This window comes from Umbelopsis ramanniana (assembly GCF_025399195.1).
Source record: "Umbelopsis ramanniana AG unplaced genomic scaffold K450scaffold_28, whole genome shotgun sequence".
NCBI classification, from domain to species: Eukaryota; Fungi; Mucoromycota; class Umbelopsidomycetes; order Umbelopsidales; family Umbelopsidaceae; genus Umbelopsis; species Umbelopsis ramanniana.
Window position 1 is genome coordinate 207,794 of NW_026252114.1, and position 23,930 is coordinate 231,723.

General features: G+C 42.5%; 7 protein-coding genes and 1 non-coding gene across 8 annotated transcripts; 4 read left to right on the forward strand and 4 right to left on the reverse strand.

Annotated features, from left to right (window-relative positions):
* Positions 1 to 395: 395 nt before the first annotated feature.
* K450DRAFT_241714 (uncharacterized protein) lies at positions 396 to 1,235 on the forward strand. The gene is made up of 3 exons (XM_051589128.1): positions 396 to 724; positions 819 to 1,032; positions 1,095 to 1,235. The coding sequence occupies exons 2-3, from the start codon at positions 880 to 882 to the stop codon at positions 1,209 to 1,211; spliced, it is 270 nt and encodes an 89-aa protein (XP_051444591.1). The 5' UTR covers positions 396 to 724; positions 819 to 879; the 3' UTR covers positions 1,212 to 1,235.
* Positions 1,066 to 3,177, forward strand: K450DRAFT_241721 (uncharacterized protein). Its single transcript, XM_051589129.1, has 6 exons — positions 1,066 to 1,165; positions 1,231 to 1,331; positions 1,422 to 1,755; positions 1,869 to 1,950; positions 2,016 to 2,136; positions 2,234 to 3,177. The coding sequence occupies exons 2-6, from the start codon at positions 1,232 to 1,234 to the stop codon at positions 2,677 to 2,679; spliced, it is 1,083 nt and encodes a 360-aa protein (XP_051444592.1). The 5' UTR covers positions 1,066 to 1,165; position 1,231; the 3' UTR covers positions 2,680 to 3,177.
* Positions 3,178 to 3,418: 241 nt separating this feature from the next.
* K450DRAFT_241726 (uncharacterized protein) lies at positions 3,419 to 4,328 on the reverse strand. The gene has a single exon (XM_051589130.1). The coding sequence runs from the start codon at positions 4,041 to 4,043 to the stop codon at positions 3,501 to 3,503; it is 543 nt and encodes a 180-aa protein (XP_051444593.1). The 5' UTR covers positions 4,044 to 4,328; the 3' UTR covers positions 3,419 to 3,500.
* Positions 4,329 to 5,953: 1,625 nt separating this feature from the next.
* On the forward strand, positions 5,954 to 6,027 carry K450DRAFT_t52. Its single transcript has one exon. It is a non-coding gene; the product is annotated as a tRNA-Val (tRNA).
* A 1,245-nt stretch (positions 6,028 to 7,272) lies between these two features.
* Positions 7,273 to 7,891, reverse strand: K450DRAFT_174815 (uncharacterized protein; the record flags this gene model as incomplete). The annotated part of the gene is made up of 2 exons (XM_051584208.1): positions 7,273 to 7,440; positions 7,529 to 7,891. Coding segments are annotated over 2 exons (531 nt in total), but the record flags the coding sequence as incomplete, so codon positions are not given.
* Positions 7,892 to 12,652: 4,761 nt separating this feature from the next.
* Positions 12,653 to 16,246, reverse strand: K450DRAFT_241738 (uncharacterized protein). The gene is made up of 12 exons (XM_051589131.1): positions 16,119 to 16,246; positions 15,915 to 16,052; positions 15,781 to 15,838; positions 15,669 to 15,718; positions 15,546 to 15,604; positions 15,108 to 15,487; positions 13,706 to 15,028; positions 13,441 to 13,631; positions 13,321 to 13,380; positions 13,212 to 13,256; positions 13,088 to 13,139; positions 12,653 to 13,021 (listed from the first exon to the last, which is right to left on the reverse strand). Exons 1-12 carry the CDS (start codon positions 16,209 to 16,211, stop codon positions 12,777 to 12,779), a joined length of 2,694 nt encoding a protein of 897 aa, XP_051444595.1. The 5' UTR covers positions 16,212 to 16,246; the 3' UTR covers positions 12,653 to 12,776.
* Positions 16,247 to 16,441: 195 nt separating this feature from the next.
* Positions 16,442 to 20,198, forward strand: K450DRAFT_241742 (uncharacterized protein). Its single transcript, XM_051589132.1, has 7 exons — positions 16,442 to 16,721; positions 16,805 to 17,059; positions 17,127 to 17,541; positions 17,654 to 18,866; positions 18,938 to 18,992; positions 19,075 to 19,598; positions 19,669 to 20,198. Exons 1-7 carry the CDS (start codon positions 16,641 to 16,643, stop codon positions 20,054 to 20,056), a joined length of 2,931 nt encoding a protein of 976 aa, XP_051444596.1. The 5' UTR covers positions 16,442 to 16,640; the 3' UTR covers positions 20,057 to 20,198.
* A 603-nt stretch (positions 20,199 to 20,801) lies between these two features.
* K450DRAFT_241745 (uncharacterized protein) lies at positions 20,802 to 22,173 on the reverse strand. Its single transcript, XM_051589133.1, has 3 exons — positions 21,819 to 22,173; positions 21,034 to 21,724; positions 20,802 to 20,911 (listed from the first exon to the last, which is right to left on the reverse strand). The coding sequence occupies exons 1-3, from the start codon at positions 22,131 to 22,133 to the stop codon at positions 20,907 to 20,909; spliced, it is 1,011 nt and encodes a 336-aa protein (XP_051444597.1). The 5' UTR covers positions 22,134 to 22,173; the 3' UTR covers positions 20,802 to 20,906.
* Between the last annotated feature and the right edge of the window lie 1,757 nt (positions 22,174 to 23,930).

Consider the following 23,930-nt stretch of genomic DNA (forward strand, 5'->3'; position numbering starts at 1 on the left):
GGTGCACGAGTTACATTATCAATACTTATTTTGAAAATAAAAGAGCCATTGGAGACGGACTACATACCGAAAGCTGATCATTGGCAGAGTCGTTGGAAGAATCTAGTGGGGGGGAGAGAAGGATTATCACTATGGGTACACAGGCAAAATTACCCGTCAGCACGGTGGCAAAACCCTACCGTATAGGTCTTGATCAGGATCGGGCTCATAGAATGACTCCATTAAATCATTTTCCTCGCCATGTGCGTTTAGATTTTGATCATTACGCTCTGGCAGGCCAATTTGACGACTGCTGACGGACATGAGATAAAAATTTGGGCCTTTTCCTCACTCGCCATTTTTTTAAAACTGTAGTGTGTGTCGGCGTTTCAATAGCATGCCTTTTCTCCCAATGGCATTGACAGACGACCATCATCGTGGCAGTAAACCATGTCCATTTTTTATACTATCCACGTTTAACAAAGTGTAGATCAATGCATCATCTTATACACACTATCGAGATATAAATGTATGTCAGTAACTGAATGCCTGTGTCGAAAACGCTCTAGCGGATATCGAATCCAGACCCCTCCACCCTTCACCGACATTGGTTGAACCCAGCAACAAACACGGTTCTGTTCTCCTGCCTTTTTTTCTTTTCTCTTTGCTTTCTCTCTATCCCCTTGTTGCTCTTTCTTAATCTTTGCCAATCCTCTTGTTTTACATTACGCGAATCACTGCTGTGGTGAGATAGTCACTCTTTTTAACTCGTCAACCTTAGCAACTTCATGTCTGGAAATGTCCAACGTTAATTTTGTTTTTTTGTGCTTGTCATTTAGGCAATTGAAATTCCCCTAGAGCCACAAGGGACTCTATTCTGCACTCTATTTAGTATCGCCAATGACCCAACCCACTCATATTTCAGTGGCGTCGAAAAGACATGGTGATATCGCCCTTGATGGAGACCACGCCGCGCTTGAGACGGTGACAACTAGCTCATATTCCGAAGAAAATTATCGCAAACTCAAGCGTAGACTCAAGGAGATTGTCATGGTGCGTATTCTCTGCCGAATAGACCACTTGGGCCTCTTCCGTACTAAATCTACTCTATTTAGCAAAATGAATCGATAGCATATAGCTTGGATAACGCAAAGAAGAAAATTCAACGTCTCCGGAGGGAAAAGAGGTATGTATCACGTACATGGGTCCCCTTTTCAACTTACTCCGACTGATGACCTGCCCCGTTGACAGCATGCTATTGGATACCATATCTCGCTATTCAGAATTCGCAAGTTCTTCGCCCGAAGCGAGCGATTCTTATAGTGATCATTCTATGAGTGACGTTGAAGATGGTAAGTACGCTATGCCTTGTTCCTGGGTAGCCATGGCTTTTTTGTATTTTTTTGACTTTTTTTTTTTTTTGCCCATGCCTTGTTTTCTAGTACCGCAAGTGCCTGTCAATAAGCCACAAATAACTCCTTCCAATACCTCTGCAGTCGTCCGTCAATCCAGTCATGCTTTGGAAACACCTCAAGCGATGTCATCAACCTCTAGACCTGTGCCATCCTCTGCAAAACCGAAGCGCATGCGCAAGGGGCCAGTGACTGTCAAAGTTCGTAGAATACAACCTTTGGAACGGGATCCGATAACAAACGACTACAAATTACCCGCAAGGATCGGTATTCTGACCGTGCACGCTCTTGGGCATATTGTATGGCAGTACGACACTTATCACAATGATCGGTACATCTGGCCGGTTGGTTTCTGCGTAAGCAGGTAAGCTCCTCTGCTTTCCGCGGATGGCCGCAACTAACCTTGTAGCTCAGCGGCTTTGTCACATCAATCACCATGCTTCTAACCACATTTACGGAACCATCACTGCATCATAGAACCTACCTCAGCATGTCGAACCGTGACGTTAATACCAATTATGTGTGTAGTATTCTCGATGGCGGTGAGACTGGTCCCAAGGTATGTTAAGTAGCACGTTCTCATTGTATATTCATGAAAGCTTCTCACACTGTCATACCATACAGTATCATGTCGTGGCCGATGACGCTCCAAACGATCCCATCATCGCGAATTCCGCCACAGGAGCCTGGACTGTCATTGTTAGAAGAGCAAATGAGATCCGAGAAAGAGAACATTCTAATTCAGGTGAGTTGAACCCAGCTGTACCAAAACACATGAATTCGTATGGCCCTGTCAACGTCTTTTCTAACTCGTACATCATCTATTTACTATCGCCTTTCAGCTTCTGGCCCAGATTATTACGGATTGACACATCCAACCATAGCCAAGATGATCCAAGATCTCCCAAATGCGGACAAGTGCAGGAATTATGTATGGCAGGAATTTGAAGTCATGCAAGAACGCACTGCCGCAGGTGTTGCTGCTGCTGCCCAAAAGAAACTGGAAAATCTAGTCAAGATGGGCTCAGCCAACAAAAAACCTCCAGGCTCAGCGCCAGGAAGAACTAGAAAGCCAAAATATCCCAAAGCTGGTCAACAAGTGCAAGGCCATAGCCCAGAAGACTTCCCCAGATCAAATGAGGGCTCGCAAACTCCTATGGATGAAGCCAAGATGGACTCCGTCGACATGATTGAATCACCTTTGCATCCAAATCATTCTCCTACTGACTATGCCGCCATCAAAGTCGCCGACTTGCAGGTTCCTGACAACCACGCTGCAGCCAATTAGACTCTATACGCCTGGAGACGGTGTCTCGCGCTCCCCTTGTGCGCTTGGATCCACTGATCCCACCCACACCCTTTGCCTTTTTCTTCACGTTTGCTTTTTTTGCTTTTTTCTCATTCATCATTGTGCACTGTTTATACGCTGGCATTGTTTAAAGTATGGCCAATTTTCTGGTTGTGGTATTTGTAGAAGACTTGTTTGACTGTTTTACCTTGTTTTCGTTCGTTTTTCTCACTTCATATGGCGCACATTCCCCCCACCACTTTTTTTTTTTTAAAGCCCCATCTATGCTCGTTTACGTTTGCATAGATTGCAGGATTCATACCGCTTTTCAACGTTCTATCATGCAATTCAAATTGTCTCGATAGGAAATACTCATCGTCTTTTCTTTTCACCAATGCAAAAATAAAGAAATAACAACGGAAACTTTTACCTAAAGCTATATAGAAAACATAAGGCAAATTTCAACTCAACTATACGTTGTATGTTCAGGTCAGTGTGGTTCTAACCCACACAGCTGGCGTGAAGACAACTCGCATACACCACAACGGATTCCCACCCATGTCACTTGTGAAGGGAAATATATTATTACGTCGACTTTTGAAAACTAATTCGAAAACCGCATCTAACAGTCGGTCTAATATGATCTTTGGAGTGTGAATAATGTTACAATGATAATATGCAAATGAATGGGGGTGGGGAAATGGAAAACAATGGATAGTATACTAAATTTTGGTACGATTGCAGGAAAGAAAAAAGTGCCATACGCCTTATGGTTCACTCTAGGTTATAAACAGCCTTGGCCATCAAGTTTCTTGATCTGTCTAAGCAATCAATGGTTGATATGTAAAGGGTTGCTGAGCATACGCGGATGGATCCACCTTGTTGTGTTGACAACAAGCTTTGCCGTCGACACGATCATACATGCATAATGCATCGATGCGACTGGCATAAGGCGTGTCGACAAAGCAGCCAGAGCTGACGGCTGATTCGGACTCTTTAACAAGCTCTGGCACGGCATCATCATCGATGTCAATGTGCAGCTTTCGTTCCGTCTTGTAAACGCCTCTTGCAACGGCATCTGCTTCATAATCGAAATCGGGATCTATGTCTTCTGGTTCTTCCGTGAACACACCGAGCTCGGGACAGAACATAGAAATCTCCGGCTCCAGAAATTGACCTTGTCCATTAGAAGAGCAGTTGGTAAATTCCGGTGCAAGAACAGATAGAATAGCAAGATCTGCTGTGCCATCATCAGTCTTATATTCTTGTTCTTCGATGCAAGAAGATGTAATCTCTTCATCGGGCGTCAGTTGTAGGAAAGTGAAGCCAAAATTAAGTGGCTCGAAGCAATCAGAAGTAGCCATTGTGGTAATTGTGATAGATGGTATGCGTGAATGGGAAAATTACAAAGGTGTTGAAAGTAGTGATCATTCACAGATCAAAACCAGCGATGTATATTTAAAAAAATTTAAATCGTCTCAGTTATTTTTAAGAAAAATACCGTTTTGTGAGAAGGTTTTATTTCCCCTCCGAGATTTCCCGATCCCTCCCATTAACTTCCAACACCTAAAATTCACTCAAGTGTTGACATGTCCTCTCCTGATATCTTGATATACTTTTGCATGAGTTTCGTAAGATCATTGAATATTCTATTAGGCATTGAATCAATCCGATCGATTCCCTTCGTCAACAATTAATACACCATCTACCTCAACAGCCATGGCAAAAAATGTGCTTGGCTCCATGCGGTATTTCATCCCGTTTTGCATAAAGGCACGAGTGATGCTCACATTTGTTACATGTTGTTGTCTCCCTAAACTTGTCATCATAAGGAAAAATTAGCAACAAGGCAATATCAACCTTGATCTATCAAACTCCGCGGAACCTAGCTATGGCAAGTTTCACTTGGTTCCAATTAATCGATTGCCGGCTTAGTTTTTATGAAAAAACTGATGCCTAAGGCATATTGTCCTCCGGCAACATGAATGGAAGATAATGATTAAGTTGAGTCATACATATGGATGCTGATTACCCGAGCCAGTCCTGCGAGATCCATCCTTATGTGTCAAAATCTTTGCGTTGTGTCCGACAGACGCTACTTCGCCTCATCCATTTTGGCCAGATTATATTTTTGCATTTCTTGGATCTGACACAAATAGTCAGTTAGCATGAAAAAATATGTCAAGGATGAAAAAATTTGACGAACGTGAGTAAGAACTATTGGAACTGCACGCACAAAAAAATAAACAAGCACCCCTTGCTATACTCTGGCTACTCTACAACGGTATACAAGTATGCTAGAAGAAATCTTTGATGAGCAAATATGGATGAATAAAAGTGGTCTAAAGTAGAAAACACGAAGAATAATACCACCATCGTACAATCGCATATCATCGGATTCTATACAGAAAGCCGCCGTTTCATTCATGGCATCCAGGGTTCACTACCATTTTTATCATTACAGAATATCATTCTATACTTTCCGTGAGACCAACCATCAATCGGAAATATCACCCAGCGTAAATGTCGCTCAAAAATGTTGAGCTTATAGATTGTATGATTTTTTTTCAGGTTCCGAATTTTCCTTTCAATAAGTGCGTATCAATAATGACTTGTCAGCCTTACATGTTTACGCTCGTGATAGCCAAAAATGGAAAAGTACCTGCATTCATGCTCTCCTTCTTCAAACCGTCGACAATTATTTAAGCTTGACAATTTATCCTATGAATACAGCTTCCATTGAATTTCGATAGTATGGCAAAGCAACATAGATAGCCAGCAATATCTTTGCCATGAAGGCTCATAGTCCTAACTATCATTAGTGGCAGGCAAATACATTCCTTCGCAAAGCAGCTCAAGCTCACATCTTTTTACATACTTATTTAAATCATTGGATGATATCAATGCAGCCTTTATTGTTATCTCCCGGAACAGTGTAGAGAGAAACGAGTTGTATTTAAGCGGGCTTCCAAGCGGACTTCTAGAGCCGACTCCTTGTTAAAAAACATGAATATATATACTTGCTGCCTAGACCTATATTATTCCATACGGTCAATATAATAAACCGTTGGATGATATCTACTGATGTTTCCTATGGTGTCATTTTTACAATTTTATCATAAGAATTCCTTGTAATCTAGTGATCTTGGATCAAATATATAGCTATTTATACAATTATTACCTCTATTTTCAGATTTTAGAAAATGGCTCAGCAGCGTAGTCGTAATCTCTCCAATTTGACAGTTGGAAGGTTAGGAGTTCGAGGTCGAGTGAGGTTCCTTTAGATGAGTTGGTTACATCATCTCCTTTACACGGAGAAGGTCGCCGGTTCGATCCCGGCAGGGGACATCTTTTGCTATTTTGGAAGACGATCAAAGAAAAGATGTGCAAGTGTGTTTTTTGTTCTTCTGGTGGAAGGAGTGAAAATTTTGCAAGCTGTTTGACTTCAAGAATTTTAACTATGGAAAGGGGAAAATCACTCCGATAGTCAAGCAATTTTTTTAAAAAAAAAAATTTGGGCATGTTGGGGTTATTCACTGCTTTTAGCAAATATGTGAACTGTTAATTACGCTGTTACTACTTGCTCTGGCCATTTTTGTGCACAGAAAGCATCAGCCCTTATAAACAGTTTCCTTGCAAAGTGGAAAGTTACCTATTGAAGTCTTAATTCCCCTATATGTTCCTTGCCAGTCAATTTAGATTAAAGTTGCAAACCAACAAAAGCGATTGTGTATGCTTTAATATTGCAACTGTATAAGCTCATGAAGTCTACGGATTGCGTATATTCCAGCTGGACTGTTTGAGGATGTCTTCGCTACATTTTACAACCGCTTAGAAAGAAAGATGTGTATCGGAGAAACCCTCGCTTAGAAAGAAAGATGAGCGATATGACTCTCCTCTTATGTTCTGGGACATTCGAAAAAATGTTTTGAAATAACCATATTGTCTTTTAGAGATGTATGTAAGATAATCCCGTAGAGCTCTCAGCTAGTGTAAAAGTTTGGCTAAACGATGGGTGGGATACTTTCATGCATTTGGTATGAATATAATGGTAGGGCTGTGTTCCACTTTAGCACCCACAGCGGCAACCCAAGCTTTAAATTCTTTTTTATTTCATACTTTCTAATCTTATTAATTTATTTACAGCAACTACCTGCGATCTTGTACCATTTTCTTTTCCTTTTTTTTGCACATTCTATATTTATATAGACATAGTTTTTATAGAACACTGTAGTCGATTAGTCAATCATCCTAAATCTCGTAGAGTCACTGGCAAGCCAGGACTCTTCAAAATGATGTTTAAGCCTAGTAAACATTGATTTGCTAGCAAAACTTAGGTTTCTATCCCAAGAATGTGTCGTCCGGGACACTGTGTAGTTTTCACCCTTATCTCGCTCATATTTTATAAAATGCGACTGCAACTGCTCCATCTCTTTACAAAAATAATTCAATTTATTGGGGGGAGGGGTAGGAAAAAAAATAAAGACTGTACAATATACAATAATTAGTTGAGTCTGTAAATGACACAAATTATGTTAGAAATCAAAAATTTCGCATACAAACATTAGAAAAAGGCAAGCATAAAGTGGTAACTTACGTTCCCTTGCAGTATTTACTGCCACACAGGCACGGGATCTTATCAGCTTCGATAGGAAACTTGTAATCGTAAGTGATTTCTTCACCAAGTTCAATATCTCGATTGGCGTAAATCACAATTTTCTTTTGCTTGTCCACTGTGATAATCTTGGCACTACAATTAGGCTGCATCAAACAAAAGAGTATGAGTATGTGAAGCTAAGTTGTCTGGACCAAGTTTTTTGTTCACCATCAAGTAAATCTGAGAACTTACCGAACAACAGTGATTTATGAAACGAGCGACACTGCCCTTTTTGGTAGCATCAATGACAGTGTCGTCGTCTACACGGAATAGATAACTGCTGCCGATACCGCAGCGTTCATAAGCCTTTTCACGATGATCCGCAACTTTTTGGCGAATGACCTCTCCAACATATTCGATAACCATATCGTTTGCGTCGATACGTTCCTGAGCAAACAACCCCCAGTCGTGAATGGGTGACTTTGCAAATCTGAGCTGCTTCTTGCGACTTTTGAGTTGATTGAATTTAAGAATATCAGAGTCTGTAGCAGTCGTCTTCTTGTGCAAGTCCATTCCGACAAGCAATTTGCGGTTGTTGACGCGGTTCATGCGACTGGTCACTCTGGACGCCGCCAGTAAGCTGTTGTTATCAAATACTCTCCTGTTGCGTGGCAAATAACGGGACTTTTCAGCTTCAGAAATAGGATAGTAACCCTCAGTACGTGCACTACCGGATTTGTGTGCCGGTGGCTCCTGGTCCACTACATCGTCCGTTACCTCTGAAACTGAGCACGAGGGTTGAAGTTTGTTAAGTTTTGATACTGAAAACAAATGGCTGTATATCTATGAAAACAACAAAAAAGAAACTTACCAGAGCTACGAATCACATGTGTAGTTTCGGAAGGGCCTGTATCATCAAAATTCTGATAGCCTTGCATAGCGAGTTGCATGAACTTCCTATCTTCAGCATCATGGACTTGTTTAAGTGGATGCCACTCATCTACACCGTTTGTCAACGAAGTCGTTTCAACATCGAATTCAAGGTCACTAAACTCATCAGTTGCTATGGTGTCCACATCACTGTAGTCGTCAACTTCTGAGCTTTCTTCTTCGCTTGATTCGTGGGTTATGTGATGCTCGGTCTTTACAACAGAGGGTACGACAGCTTCGTTTCTGGTAGTAGGCGAGTCAGCTGTATTGTTAGATCGTTGGGAAAGTAATGATTGTGGTCCATCCATAGCATCGACTTCTTCAACCTTGAGACCATTAGCTTTCTTCTTGCTCTTGATTCCATTGGTAAGGTTCTTTGCTGTTCCTTTAGGTTTTCGGGCTGTCTTGGTAAGTTTGGGTCGAGACATCTTATCCTCATACTCTGATTCACTGTCAAATAGTTCCGCCATAGTTTGTTCAATATCAAGTTCCATAGCATTTTCGTCATTATTACCCAGAGCAGATTGCTGGAGTGCCATGCGGTTCTTCTTAGAGCTTGTAGCCTTGGACTTTTTACGATTTGGTTCGCCGTCATCACTGGAGATACTTCCTTTGCGTTTAGAACGTGACTTGGCCGATTTGCGATTCGATTTTTTACTTTTGCTACTGGCATCTCTACCCCTAGCATCGTCTCTGTCGATATCCATCATTCCATCGTCTTCCACAATAAAGTCAGTGTCATCCTGTTCAATATCACTTTCTTCCTTTTCTTGCTTGTTGAGCCTTCGCAAGAAGTCATAGTGATCGTCGCTTTCGTCATCTACATCACTCAAGTAGTCTCGAAGTCGTCTGTGTTCCTTTTTCACCTTCTTAATCTTGGGAGATCGGTTTCTTCGATCCTTTGAATCTCGAGCATAAGGTGATGGTGAACGGTTATGGTTGAGTGAATCAATAGAGACCGAAGAATGGTATGCGTCATCTTCGTCAGATTGCTGCGTAAATGTATTTGACTTGCCACTGTCCCTTCCTCTTGAGCGGTCTCCTAATTCATTGGGTGGGGTATCTCGAGAACGTCTTCGACTGAAATCACCCTCGTGGCTGCTGTCTCTTTGGGATCTGGAGCTTTCTATTGAAGAGTCACGGGAGTAGATTGGTTTGCGCTGACGACCACGTTCATGTATTTCGGAATCAGAACCTGAATCAGAGTATCGACGACGGGATGTAGATCGCGATCGAACTGGCGATCGTCGCCAAGATGGCTTATGACCATTTCGCTTTTGCTCCCTGGCTGAGCCGTCTGCATTCCTCTTTTTGAATCGCGGAAGTTTGCTCAGGTTAGGAAGAGCAGCTAAACCTTCAATGCTACCCAGTAGATCTTTCCCTTTGGACGAAGGTTGATACAGCTCTGCTAGACTGCGTGACTTGACGGACTTTTCAAGAGCTGATGCTGAATGGTGCTCACTAGTGGTGTCAAAGCCGTTTGTCTTTACTTGCATTACATTGGTGACACTGGTTGACGCTTCTGACTTGACTTTGACATCGCTTGTATCTTGTTCCATATCATCATCGTGAGCTTTTCTTGGGCGTAATTTAGGATTTAAAAAGTCATAAATAGATGGAGAGACAATTCGAGTTTTGATGTCCTTCATGAAGACATCGGCCAGTTCCTGAGTCAACATTTCTTTTGCATGCCGAATTAATTCTTCACCAGAAGCATGTTCTTTCTTCCACGAATCGTCTTTGGCGCTGACTTCATGAGATGCATTATGTTTTCCCCAACCATTTGCAGAACCAGTCAGCTCAGGAGGCGCCAAATCGGGGGATGTAAAGTTATCAAGTGATTTGGATACTGGTCGATCAGAGTGAAGATCCGTATTCGAACTGAGGTTGATGTCCATGGTATATTCCATCAGATTCTGCTTGTTCGTGGCCCCAAAGGCTTTTCGCGCCGCACTTAGAGATGTGAAAGTGATGAACCAGTCTTCAGAGTCATGGCAAATCTAATGGTATTCAATGTTAGTGATATCTTTCTTATATAAAAAAAAAGTAGTAAAGTAAATAACGCCTACATCACTGCATTCAAATGCATAGAAAACTTTGCGCAATTCTTCGAGTACACCTTTTTTGAAAGGAAGGCTATTTCTTGAAATAATAAGGCATGGCTGTGGTTCAGGGCTATGAGGTCGTCGTTCCTAAAAATGATTTAAAGAAGAAGCACATATGTGTCAGACACAACGAGGCAAGACAATGTTAGACAGATTTAAGTGAAATGATTCCTACTCTAACTCTTCGTTCATCCGATACTCGGCGATAATCTCGCATTCTTGGGTCACCGCCTCTGTCTCGCTCTCTTTCCCAATCCCAATGGCGATCTCTGTCTCTTTCTCGACTTCTTTCTCGATCCCACATATGCATGCCTCGCATTCTGTCAGCATAGTCTCGTCCAAGACTACGACTGCGACTACGACTTCGACTACGGTATCGCGATTCGACTGAGCTTACGCTAGGACTACGGTGTCTCCATCGTGGATAAGATGGGTGCCGCATTGATTCATATGCCGGTGGATAGTGTGAAGGTGGTGGATATGGTGCGCCACGATAACGGTCATCTCTATAGCGAGGTTCATCGTCTGGATAGCGTTCGTGTGCATCGCGATTGAAATCATGAGGACGTCGAGGTGGTGGGTATCCGCTAGGCGAAGACTGTCGTGACCGCTTGGGTGTTTCGTCGTCAAAAACTTCGCCGTCTTCATGATTAATAGATGATCGTCCTTCGCCGCCAGCAGCTATATCATCGATGTAATGAAATTGAAATCAGTCGGATGTTACAGCAAAAAATCGAACATTAACAAAAAGCAAACACTCCATACCAAAGGGTCGTGACATTGCGCTATCCTGCTTCTCGCCAATGGCCATTTTGAGTGGTTGTGTGCCATGCTTTGCAAAAGATGCACCGAGTTCAGCAGCAGCTGCTTTCAACTTTGTGCCTATAATATCCGAAGTCGTTAGCTGTTGTTCACGATTACATTCTCATTGCTCACAGGAAAGTTGCTAACCATCGGGATCAAATTCGACTTTAACATAGCTACCGGCGCCTATTTTTCTACCGTTTCCTTTCTCCACAGCAGATCGTGCAGCTGCATGACTAGCTTCACGAGTAGGTCCAGTAAATGTCACAGCGGCTAGGCCAAGTGACCCGCCAGTCACTGGGGACTTCTCAATGTCGACCTTCTCTACTTCGCCATATATCGAGAAATACGTGACAATTTGAGCTTCGGTCGTGAGAGGCGAAAGATGTGATATGAGAACGGATGTGGGTGGAGCAGGACCTTTCGAATTTTCATCGTACTAGATGGAGACTGTTAATACAATTCAAACAAGAATTCCTACGGTACCTCCGACTTCACCTACCTCGAATTGAACTGGTATTAAGGTAGGTACCCACTTTTGTCTACCCTTTGAAGTTTGTTTACCATATCCTAGTACACTTATACGTGGATCTGATGGATGAATTGGGATTTCCTAAGAAATAGTAGGATGATGAGTTGCTTGCCATGGTGAATAAAAGGGAATCATACACAAGTTGCCAGATATGGTAGGCTAAGATTGTGACTCAAAGCCATGGCATTTGAGAATTAATTCCATTCAAAGGTAGTGAAATAGCTTACTCCGGGTTTGACGTCGCCATTGAAACGGTAGATAACTTGATTGCCACTTTTTGGTTTCGCACGATCTAACTCTGGATCGTATATTGCAATGTAGTCGCGGAGCTTCGATTGATTTTCAGAACGAGGAGTGGTCAGTTCTTCAGGACGGTCGCCATTTCTGCCCTGTGATGCTTCGCTCGACTTGGAAATGTCTTCAGGCCTATTATAAGTTGCAATAATGGTTAGTAATGAGAGCTTGAACAACAGTAATCCTGGTTACACTAGTCAATGGTGGCCAATTAGAGAGAAATATCTATGGCAAATAGTGACCGATATGATGTCTGCAAGTCTGGAAGACAGGCCATTTAATGCATACCATTTGAAATCCATGAAGGACGAGAAAGAATTTCTCAAAGGGATCTCGAGTAAAGAATTAGGCTGTCTTCGGTTTGACGCTCCAAGAAATTGACGGCGAAAATCTGGTAAAAATGAGGTTGAGCAATCTCCCGAGCGAAAAAATGTTGCTGACGTCATTTGTGAAATTCGAATTTCATGAAAGAAGTTCAACCATTTGGCAGATGTCAAATTCAGTGTGTGGCTGCTGTAGTTCGACGATGCTTTCCTTAAACCAACAAGTTATGCCTTTGTTTCAGCATTCTATCTTGATGCTGTATTTTTTGTTTCTGTACATTAATAGTATAAACAACCATCAATTATTATAATGGAAACGATGAATGGAAACATTTTCATTATCTAGGTAACCTCTATCGCATTCTATGACATGGAGTTCCCGTTACAGTGTAGAACAAGATTATATATAATCTTTATTAAAGCGGTTCAATTTGAATATGTACAAAGTATACGGTGGTATACAAATTTCACCGAGGATTGCTCTTAATAAAGCCAGTTCTTTTGAGATGCATTTACTCTTTCTGTACTTCCATAAAAATACTGAAAGAAGTTGTGATTATGTATATACCGATCCACATCATCCCAATCCACTTATCAATTCTGTAATGATTAAAGTAAGTGACCACAATGGCGGTCATTAAGACAAGTAATAAACCAATAGAAGATATTATGATAGTAGGGGCAAGTTCCAGCTCATAGGTTTCTCCAGTAACCCATACTCGATAAGTCGCAGCACATCCAAGACCTAGTACCAAGTCTGTAATTCGAGATCTGATTAGCTTCTGAGTACAGGAAAGGTACTAACATGCAATTAAATCCTTACTCAGCAAGGGACCTGCATAGCACGCACTAATCGCCATGTTAGGAAGACCCATCTATAGAATGCATGCCACTTTAGTATGACAAGACAAATAAAACTTGTAGCATCTCCAGTAAAATGCTTTTACCTTTGCCATTGATATGTTGGCAACTAGATCGCCAAGGCTGTTGCCCTATAGAGATCAAAACATCAGAATGCATTGGAAATTTGGTGAATAAAGGGAACAAGCGACGTACCATTGCAAACACTGTCAGTCCCAGGATTGCCCCACTAATATCTAAAATGAGACCAAGAGCCTGAAAATTTGGTCAGTTGAAAATCACAAACAAAGACCATAAACATTTAGACAACAATACCTGTAGAAGGCCAACCACCTCATTTGCAACAGTATAAATCCAGTTGAGTGAAACAACAAACCCAGCAAATGCCAGAGAATTGATCCACGGTGGAGCACTATGGCTTTTGGTAGACGCATTCACTGTGAGAGCTAAGCAAACGCCAACCATGACTCCGTACATGATATCGTTAAGAGCTACGACGTCGTTAACTAAGTAACGAAAGCATTAGTTAGATTGTCTGTCATCTTCCATTAGTAGGCAGATACGGGTCTATAACACTTACTATACAGTGACAATGAAACAAATGTCGGGGCGCATATTGACTGTAGAACAACCTGCCACTTTAACCACTTCTGATCTACAGTTTCCTCGAAGGGGTCGTCTAGTTCATTGACATCCTCCATGAATTCATTGGCATCTACACCAAGCGTATCTGAGCTCTGATCGTCATCTGTCTTTACTGATATTACCATATCATCGACTCGCAATGTGTCATCCTCGACCACAGGTAACGTGATTTCCAATAGAAAGACGATTGGAATGGCCAGAATCGAGCTAGCAATATTTGTGATCGACTTTGTATTCCAATTTTGCATTGTTGGAAATAGTGTTCGCCAAACTTCAGACAAGATCTCGCAGAATCCTTGATGCCTTTTCTCAAATGAGCGCCAGCAAAAAATGATTTTCTTGGCACATTTCGTGTTCGCCAGGAAGCTTGAGCGCTCTTCTTGAGCTGTTATCTCAGACATTACTGAACGTATGGAAGGTGAACTGCGCGTGGACATAGCTGATGCTGAACGACTTGTGGCGGGTGGGCGAGCAGAATATCCAGGTGCCAGATTATCAGTAGAAATTTGAAGTCCAAGTGACGGAGAGTGAGGAGGACTAGCATGTAGCAAATTGCCATCCTCTGTTCTGTGCGGAGGTGTTAGACCGTATGTGGGCGAGTCGATGAGGTGGTTGCTGTGGGACGTGAATTGAGTTGGTGGGGAGCTTTTTTGATGATGTGATGTCAATCGATTGGCAGAACCAAAGTAGTCTTCCGCTACCCCTATACTTTCCTCTGACGAAGGCGACAGGTTATGCTCTTGTGACGAAATGACCATATCAGCAAGATCCGACGGCCGCTTATGCTTATTAGCTCGTTTTTGGGCAGACGACTGAGATGTCTGTGATTCCAGATCGGAAGGCGATGTTGCACTTCGTACTGGAAACATATAGCTTGGCATGGATTGATTGCGTCGGTGCCTGCTTTCCAACAAATCGTTCTTGAGTTGCATATTTGCATGCTGAGCAGCATTTAAAGCATTGCGAAACTCGATGGCACCAAAAATGGATGGTCGAATACCGACACGGGGCGTTAAAGGTGGACGATATGATTTGGAGGAGACGGGTGCATGTAAACCATCGGATGTAGGAAGGTTATTGGTATCGATACGCAGAGATATTCTACGCATCATTTTCGGTGATACTGGTCTTATAATGTGGCCAAGGTGGCCAACGTGTTCTCTGGCTTCTTCCTCCTCGCTGTCATCCACATCTTCTTGGTCGTGAGGTGGTTCAAACACAACAACCTTGGGTGCTTTTCTTATTTGAACTGTTGTGGCTAAAGGTGGTATTTGAGAGATATCTTCATATTAGGAATAGAAGGGTAAGGTGATAGACAATGGACGGCCATCACTTACGGATGATAGAATCTTTCGAGATTAAGGGTGTATTTTCTGTAGCGACGAGTGGGCTGACTGGTGCCTCATCAGCCGGTTGAATAACAACCTTGGGTCTGCGCCTGTTTTTCCACCATATTGAGCCCACAACTACTACAACATACAATGCGTAGTATAAGATCAAGCCGACTGCTTCATAGAGATATATCTTTTGGTCATAAACAATCCAACCCACGATGGCGACGGCTCCTGTAAAAAAAGTGACATCCCGAAGGATCACCACACGTTTTGCTCGAAATGGTTGGATTATTGCCATTCCGCCAGCAACCACTGTCACAATAAAGAAGGCGGCTCCAACGAGCTCACCAACTGCCAGCGATCCTGATCCAGAGTTTAGAGCGCTACGAAAAGGTTAGAACCCATGGCGACGATTGATCTGCACAAACATTCATCCAATACCTGAAGGTGGTAAACAAATCTGGGCTTGCATTTCCGAATGCTAAGAACGTGACTCCAGCCTAAAAATAATAGGTTAAGCCAAATGACTTCCAGTATTCTAATGAAACTATTTTGCCAACATACCAAGCTCTCCGATAAATGCAATGAGGAGGCGATCGTCTGCAGATTGGGGCCTGCGTTCCAAATTAGTAAATTAAAGTGCAAATTGAAAGAAAGAAATGTGAAGATAACTTACAGAAGAAATCCGAAGCTACTACACCGATTGCGGCAAACAAGTATGCGAGAAAGGAAAACTGCGTGTAATGTATGAAATTAGTGCCAAGCTCGTTTTCATTTTCACTGACCAATGGTGAAACAATGACGCCGTACCAGAGCAATTAGAATAAGCGGTTTATAGGGCCCAGAACAATAGTACAAGGTCAGGTAATCGACTATTCCAGTGCTGTATTCTTGGCAATTCTGTTTAACAAAGCTGCATTGATCCGGATGGTTGTATATATGCTCACACTTTCAAGGACGAGACAGTGTCAAAAAGTGCAGTTCAACATAGTATGAATTCGTCAAGACGCTTACCGGAATTGGAGTGTCCGAATCAAATGGTGCTTGGTACGCATGGACATAAGAGATTAGAAGAATGAGCAAAATTACTCGAGGTGATAATAACATGAAAGAGGAGATCTGTGAGGAAGATCAGTTGGTTCCCATCCATGGAACAAGTGGATTTCGTTTTGGCGGCACTGCTCCATAATGATATGATGGGTAATCGGAATTTGAAAACCAAAAATTAAAGGACAGCCGGTCAATCCTCTGGGTAGGAGCTTACTACAATGGTTTCGCTCTACTTTATAAACAAGCACAACTTAAAACTTGCTTAACGAAAGTAACTTTTGGTATACAAAAGCACATATTAAAAAAGTAAAAAATCCGAAGCTGATAGTATCGAACAATCCTATGATTGCATTCAAGGCGCTTTCCTGGCGCTTTCCAATTCGGTCATTCCATTCAATAACATGACGTCGGCGTTTTCTACTTTACATTTTTTCGGTGGTGTTCCTGGTTGCGGTAACCAGAAATACTCTTTTGCTACAGACCGTAATGCTAAAGAGTAGCTCCTGCAAGGAAGTCATTTTGAGATGCTCGGTCATCCAAGCTCGAAATGTTCTTGCTAAAGATAGCGTACGACTCTTTCCCTTCTTTGTAACAGTTGTATGCTTACCTTGTTCAATAACACTACCCGCCTTTTTTTTTCTCAACTATAGAATGGACTTTCTGACCCATATGCGGTCGTAACCAACGGAACAGAGTCCCACACTTCTCAAGTTCACCCCAAAACGTTGAACCCGGAGTGGAATTTCTCTTGTGACCTTACTCTTACTTCGAATTCTTCTCGAGTTTCAGTTGTGCTTTGGGACAAGGATCAATTTAAAAGCGACTTTCTCGGGCAAATCTCAATTTCTTTGGCCGATCTCTTCAAGCCAGGTCAAAAAGTCGGGTTTAATGAAGAAGGCAATGAGGTATGTGTATAATCCACTGTCACCTTGGATCTCTGTATTTGCTCGCTCGCTAAGACAATGCATACAGCCCATATGGTATGATTTGCTTGATCGAGAGACCTATCGAACCAGGATTCTGAGGCGCACGAAGAATACTCCACAAAAATCCGAACCAACATCAAATGGGCAAGTGCTTGTTAAATTTGGTATCATCGAAGAATACGGCTCTGCTGCGCCTGATGATTGGACTCATCTTTGGGAAGAGTTTTTAAGCGCCGCATTGAACGATCGCAAAATCAACGCAGCAGACACACTGAGTGTGGCTGACAAGGACAGCAGTGAAAAACAAACAGCTGCAGCCAAGAAATCGCTGTTGCAGAAATACAAGAACACTTCCGATGATTCAATTGACACCAGTGCCATCAAGTTTCACGGCGCAGATTTAATGGGAGTGATGTATATCGAAGTTACCAGTGCTAGTGACTTACCGCCAGAAAGAAATGGTAAGCGTTCATGTGATTCGCACGAAACGCCAACCGTGTTAGTGCAAACTGTGAAGCGACCATATCCCTGACGTACTAATAATATTATTTCTTTCGCCATCCATCCATTTAGTTCTACACACTGGGTTTGATATGGATCCTTTTGTATTGGTTACCTTCGGACGTTCAACTTTCCGAACTAAGGCCATTCGCCATTCTTTGAACCCGACTTGGAACGAGAAACTGTTTTTCCATATTAATGAAAATGACATCAATTATAAGCTTAAGTTCTCGATCTATGATAAAGACAAGGTGTCTGGTAACGACTATGTGGCTGGCCAAGAGATTTCTATCATTGACATTATCAACAAGTCAATCGAATCTGGAAAGCTATCTCTTCAGTCTACCAAGCCTGGGTCGGAACCCAGGCAACAAGACGGCGGAGATGAGCACATTCATCTGACCTTGGGACGAGCTAGCACCGAGACTTCTGCTAAAAATATCGAATCGGATATGGACCTGCATACCATTGACCTAAAACTGAACAACGAAGAGAAATGGGAAGGACGTCACCAGCCAACCTTGACTTTCCGAGCAAAATATGTTCCTTACGAACAAGTTCGACGTCTCTTTTGGTTAACATTGACCAAGACCTACGATAGTGATAACAATGGTCGTATGAGTCGTATGGAAGTCCAAACCATGCTGGAAAGCTTGGGTAGTACCATTTCGGATTCCACTTTGGAGTCATTCTGGGCTTACTTCCACAAAACCGAGGATCAAGAGCTGGAATTTGACGAGTTGATCGACAGACTTGAAGATCATATTGTGCATAACGATCTTCGCCGTCTAGACTCAAAGAGTTCTCGTCAGGCGCCTTCAGAGACTAATCAGGAACCTGGTGTCGCTAAGAACGTGTCGAACTTTTTGGATCCAGCCCGTTACTATCAATACGATGAAGAGATTGGATCTGACAGCGTGACCGATGAGTCTGACAGTGATGGACTCTTATATACTGGCGATGGTCTCACGATGTCAAAGCATGATCACGATGAGCCTTTGAATGAAGCTCACGGTATTCAGTATAGTTTACACGATTCAAATGAACCACTCAACGTCAAGGACGGACAAGATGTGAAACCTCAGGACGGGATCGATGTTCAAGACGGAAGAATCGAAAAAGTTATCCACGTTCGAGAGTGTCCTATCTGCCATCGTCCAAACATGAATAAGCGATCGCAAATGGATATCATTACCCACATTGCAACTTGCGCTGCGGATGACTGGACTACTGTCGACAAATTTGTCATGGGCAATTTTATTACTGAAGCATATGCACAAAGAAAGTAAGTACAAACTCTTCGGCATAGGAAAAGTACAGGTTGGGATTTTTAACTTACACACCATCGTTGTCAAGGTGGTTTGTCAAAATGATTAGCAAAGTAGGATATGGACGCTATTCCGTTGGATCGGTAAGTTTTTTTTTTTTTAAAATGATTCTAAATGCATTCAAATACGCGTGGCTACGAAATGGCTTACAATGTCCCGATTTAGGATAACGCCAATATCCTGGTTCAAGACAGATTGACCGGACAGATTATCGAAGAGAAGATGGCCGTGTACGTACGTCTAGGAATGCGATTGCTGTATCGTGGAAGCAAAAATGCAGTGCATAGCAAGCGTGCACAAAAAATTCTGCAGAACATGAGTATAAAGCAAGGCAAGCGCTTTGATGCTCCTGAATCAGCTGCAGACATTCCTGCTTTCATCCAGTTCCACAAACTTGACATGGGAGAAGTGCTTGATCCTGTGGATTCCTTCAAAACGTTTAACGAGTTCTTTTACCGCAAGCTTAAAGTTGACGCCAGACCGTGCGACAAGCCGGAAGACCCAAAGATTGCAGTCAGTGCAGCTGACTGCCGCATGATGACCTTTGCAACCATCGATGACGCCACCAAGCTTTGGATAAAGGGCCAAGAGTTCTCAGTTGGTAAATTATTGGGAGACGAGGAACTTGGTAAAACATACACCGGAGGTGCTTTGGCCATTTTCCGTTTGGCACCTCAGGATTACCATAGGTAAGATGATTTGTTTGGATGAACAGGCCACGCTACACACACAGAAAATGCTAATCTTCAAGTGACACAGATTTCATTCTCCTGTTGATGGTGTTGTCAGCGAACCTAGGCACATTAGTGGGCAGTATTATACTGTCAATCCCATGGCAATCCGTACCACATTGGATGTTTATGGTGAGAATGTCCGATCGATTTTGACCATCGATTCGCCTGAATTTGGCAAAGTAGCTGTAGCATGCATTGGAGCCATGATGGTGGGATCCATCGGTATCACAGCCAAGCCTGGGTCAACTATAAAGAGAACGGACGAATTAGGCTATTTCGCATTTGGTGGTAGTACTCTCGTCGTGGTCTGGCCTCCTGGTAAAATTGAATTTGACAAGGATCTCCTTCAGAACGCACAAGAGCGCCTTGAGACCCTTACAAGAGTGGGTCAGCATATTGGCAAGGCACCGTAGGTCCACCCCGCAATGCGTATATATAATATATATTTTTTATTGGTACCACCATGGTGATATCAGTTACCCGTCCTAATCAAATAAAAAGTCATGACCCAGGGACAATAAAAAATCTTGACACACTACTTGTGATAAAAGCTCACTTAACCTTGTTGACGGTTTATGGCAATTTGTGGCGAAGGATCTTTTCACTCAACCTTCCTGATTTCATGTGACAAGAACAAGGGCTATATTTGTGGAACTTTGTGGGAGGGTTTTTTTGGGTGAATTTATAAACAGCTTCTGAAGAGTAAGCCAAACGTTAATCAAATAGTGAATGTGCTTGACAAGGCACGTAGGAGAATAGATTATATAATTCGATTGGAAACTCAACAATAGCATGTGGGAATTGATAAGGGGGAGGTCAGCTGAAGTGTCAGTAATTGGGAAAAAAAGGTAGAAAAAATATACTGCTGAAGCGTGGAGATACAGCGAAAGAGGAGGGAGACAAACGACGAGGTAAGAAAAGAAAAAATGGGGTTTTTTGAAAGGAGAGTGAGGGTGAGAAGTAATATTATACAACAAAACGTGACAGTTTGGAAGCTTTGAGGGAACAAGCAAAGGGAAGGTAGAACATGGGGATTGAACTGGAATGGGAACATAAGGATGAAGAAAGACGAAAAAGAGATTTTCTATACAAGTATAACACGCCTTGCAGACCATATGTGCATCGTAAACGAAATAATACAACACGATTGCGTATTGAGTGAGTAGTGCAGGGCGGTATGAAGGGGAGTAGGTTGGTTGAATCATTCATTCCCAAGGGCGAAAGCTTCTTGGTTTGGCTTGCTCATCCTGTTTTTCTTCTTCCTCAACCTCTTCAGTCACACTTCCCCAAGCGTCATTACCACTTTTGCTGCGAACAGATCGTAGTTCTGCACGGCTCAAAGGTGGGAGTACCATTTGTTCGCTTGCTCGTCGCTTACGCTTCTCCTCACTCTTCTGTACATACTCTGCGGCTGATGCTAATAAATCGATGGCCGAATGGTCGGAGTAGGCTGGGGTGGGTGGCAAAGAATATGAGTGTGAGTGCGATCTGCGATGATACGGTGAAGAGGATGTACTAATTGGATTCAAGGCAGGTGGGGTGGCCAATGTGGCAGGGTATGGACCTTGGTGGGTGGGAGTTTGTGGTGCTGAAATGGAGCCTGAATTTCTACGACTATCAAAATAAGCGGCTTGATGGGCTGAAGCTGGAGTAGGGTTGAGCGATAAGTTAAACATATCAGAAGTTGGTGAATATAAAGGTGTAGCATATCGACGATCATGTTCACTAGTAGCACCACCATCCTGGGAACCCAATTTAATAGGAGGAGGAATAGAAAGATGCTTTGAGCCAGACCGATGGTCTCCAGCAGGTGCGCCGGAAATACTTCTAGACGATTCAAGTTCCGGATAAGCTGAAGTTCTTCTTGCAGCCTTTACACTATATTCGGTCGCATTATGAAGTTGTGGAGGCTGATCATCCAATCTGGAGAAAGTGGGAACAAATTGATATTTTGGGTTGCTTCCATTTATACCAGGTGTTAGAGGCGAGTGTTGGAACCGATGTTGCGACTGTGCGTTTTCAGCGTTCATAGCATTCAGTCTGGCACGATTGACCTTAGCACGACGATTTTGGAACCAAACCTATGTGTCACACACACCCCAACGGCACGCAAAGCGACAAGAAAAAAATAAGAAGATTGAAATACGACTTTGGTCAGTAAACCCACACACCAACCTGTACTTCTCGATTCGTCATATTGAGTTGATTTGCCAGCTTTTCCCGGACTTCAAAGCTGGGCGTATCAGTCTTCTCAAATAATGCTAAAAGATCCACCAGTTGCTCTGGGGTGATACGCTTTCGCTTGGCTTTCTTGGCTGGTTGGTCATCCAGCTTAGAGTCTTGCTCAGCAAAGGATGACCTTGGCGGAGCAGAATAACGGCGAGACGACGCTGAAGCAGGAGGCTTTAGAGATGACGCTGCGGAATCTTGGTCTTGAGAAGGTGGATTGAGTAAAGATGAGATAGATTTCCGGTTGTCATTGGCTGACATTGTAACAGAGACAAAGAAGTTATCTTCAAAAAAGGTAGAAAAAAAGGAAGGAAAGAAAAAGTAATATATAAAAAACAAAAATAAAAAAAATAAGGCAAGGTTTTTTTTTGGTCGCTGGGGATATTACTTTGCTGCCGCACTTTCTGCTTTTTGAATTTGCTGCTGGTCATTTCCTGTGTTACCAACCTTTATTTTGACCCATTTTTCTACTGCAAGTACGCTATCCCATTATCCTTCTGATGCCTTGAGATGCTACAAGTCATTTTTGAACATGGTATTACCCTTCGAAAAAAGTATATGAAACATTTTTCGTTCCAAATATTTCAGAGATTCTCAATTCAGAGACTGGGGCCTGCGCTGTAAGTTGCTTACGAAATAAAAAATATGAACTGCTTTATTATCTTATATGAAAAAGTTAATTGCGCTTGTGATATAATGCACCTTTGGCTTGTGTCCAACCACTTCGTTTAGTGCAAAACAAATCTTTGCCTCATCGTATTTTTACTTTTTGATTCTGAGTCATGCAATAAAGCCTTTTGCCTAATTCGCTTGGCTTGCGGAAACCTTCCTTGTTGTCTCTTGTCCAGATATCGGAGTTGAGTTGAACCGAGAGAGAGTAAATAAATAGAATGTGCCGAAAGGGAATGCCGATCGTACAACGTTTTGTCCGACGCAAATAACGCCTTCTGAACTCGAATATGGTGTCAATGAGCCTCGCTTCTATAGCGGCCGTTTGCAAATGTAATAACCCATATACAAAGGTTTCATATTCATTTTCTTGCATCATGTGCATGGCCGGTAACAGAAAGCTAGGTTCACTCAGCTTAGCAAAATTCATAAACCTGAGACAGAGTGTGCATTATACCTCCCTAAGGTTTTAGTGTGGTGGTCGGGTGGCTCAAAACACGACGATATTTGCCTGTGGCCAAACCACGTTTTCTATATTTAAGGAAATCCCTTGGTAACCCGAACTGATCTTTGTAATGTGGTATGCCGTGTTGTGGCCAGGTAGGTTGAGCTCATATCACTAGAAGGTTTTTTTTTTTTTAAAAAAAAAATAAAAAATAAAAAAGTTGATAGATGTCTAAGACTACATACTATTCTGGGATTTGGTGTGTTTATCAAGTTGGGATAGTGCTGTGCGTAATTCACCCCAACCGTGACGAAAAGAGCAACCGTCATTATAACCGAAAAGTTCAACTTGGTTTTGCGTACATAATGGGGCATTGCCTGGAGACAAGTCTCGTAAGTGGAACATATCATAAATAGTAGATCACTAAGAAAAGGGGTAAATTATACTTGGGTAACTGAGTCATGCTGGACTAACTGTGCAAATCGTGACACTGCTAGTGCATTCTTTTGGTTGAACAGCGCAGTTCACCTCTATAGACCGCAGAAGATGCCACTGGTAAAAAGTGTGTGAGGGGAGTAGCCAGTCATCAGAGACGATTTAAAGTTCATTCTGCAGCAGGTCCAACAAAACAACAAAAGACGAAGCAACCATTTCGCCACAATGCTGTAACAACGATTTTGAAACCCAGTCTACATACCAACTGCATTGGGCAGTGGAATTGCTGAAAACACACCAATCCAAAACAACCGCCTCTTCCAATTGGTCTGGATTGATGAACACTTCGTTTCTATGGTGCGTCAAAGAAAAGCTGATGTGAGAAGTCACATACAACATGAAGCACAGCATTGCTATAATGTTGCACACACCCGTTTTTTAACACGGCAATGGTCACTTTTTAATGACGAACACGGTTTTTGGTCTCGCCTGATCAAAGGCTGATGCAT

Excerpts from the sequence above, each read along its gene's own strand:
- K450DRAFT_241726 (XM_051589130.1), bottom strand. The coding sequence starts at position 4,043 with ATGGCTACTTCTGATTGCTTCGAGCCACTTAATTTTGGCTTCACTTTC.
- K450DRAFT_241745 (XM_051589133.1), bottom strand. The coding sequence starts at position 22,133 with ATGTCAGCCAATGACAACCGGAAATCTATCTCATCTTTACTCAATCCA. Across the intron at positions 21,725-21,818 it reads TGACGAATCGAGAAGTACAG|GTTTGGTTCCAAAATCGTCG; the intron begins GTTGGTGTGTGG and ends TGTGACACATAG.
- K450DRAFT_241714 (XM_051589128.1), top strand. The coding sequence starts at position 880 with ATGACCCAACCCACTCATATTTCAGTGGCGTCGAAAAGACATGGTGAT. Across the intron at positions 1,033-1,094 it reads GACTCAAGGAGATTGTCATG|CAAAATGAATCGATAGCATA; the intron begins GTGCGTATTCTC and ends TACTCTATTTAG.
- K450DRAFT_241742 (XM_051589132.1), top strand. The coding sequence starts at position 16,641 with ATGCTAAAGAGTAGCTCCTGCAAGGAAGTCATTTTGAGATGCTCGGTC. Across the intron at positions 17,060-17,126 it reads TTAATGAAGAAGGCAATGAG|CCCATATGGTATGATTTGCT; the intron begins GTATGTGTATAA and ends CAATGCATACAG. Across the intron at positions 18,993-19,074 it reads GACGCTATTCCGTTGGATCG|GATAACGCCAATATCCTGGT; the intron begins GTAAGTTTTTTT and ends GTCCCGATTTAG.
- K450DRAFT_241738 (XM_051589131.1), bottom strand. The coding sequence starts at position 16,211 with ATGTTATTATCACCTCGAGTAATTTTGCTCATTCTTCTAATCTCTTAT. Across the intron at positions 15,029-15,107 it reads CTCGAAAGATTCTATCATCC|CCACAACAGTTCAAATAAGA; the intron begins GTAAGTGATGGC and ends TACCACCTTTAG. Across the intron at positions 13,257-13,320 it reads GACTGACAGTGTTTGCAATG|GGCAACAGCCTTGGCGATCT; the intron begins GTACGTCGCTTG and ends TGATCTCTATAG.
- K450DRAFT_241721 (XM_051589129.1), top strand. The coding sequence starts at position 1,232 with ATGCTATTGGATACCATATCTCGCTATTCAGAATTCGCAAGTTCTTCG. Across the intron at positions 1,332-1,421 it reads TATGAGTGACGTTGAAGATG|TACCGCAAGTGCCTGTCAAT; the intron begins GTAAGTACGCTA and ends CTTGTTTTCTAG. Across the intron at positions 1,951-2,015 it reads GCGGTGAGACTGGTCCCAAG|TATCATGTCGTGGCCGATGA; the intron begins GTATGTTAAGTA and ends CATACCATACAG.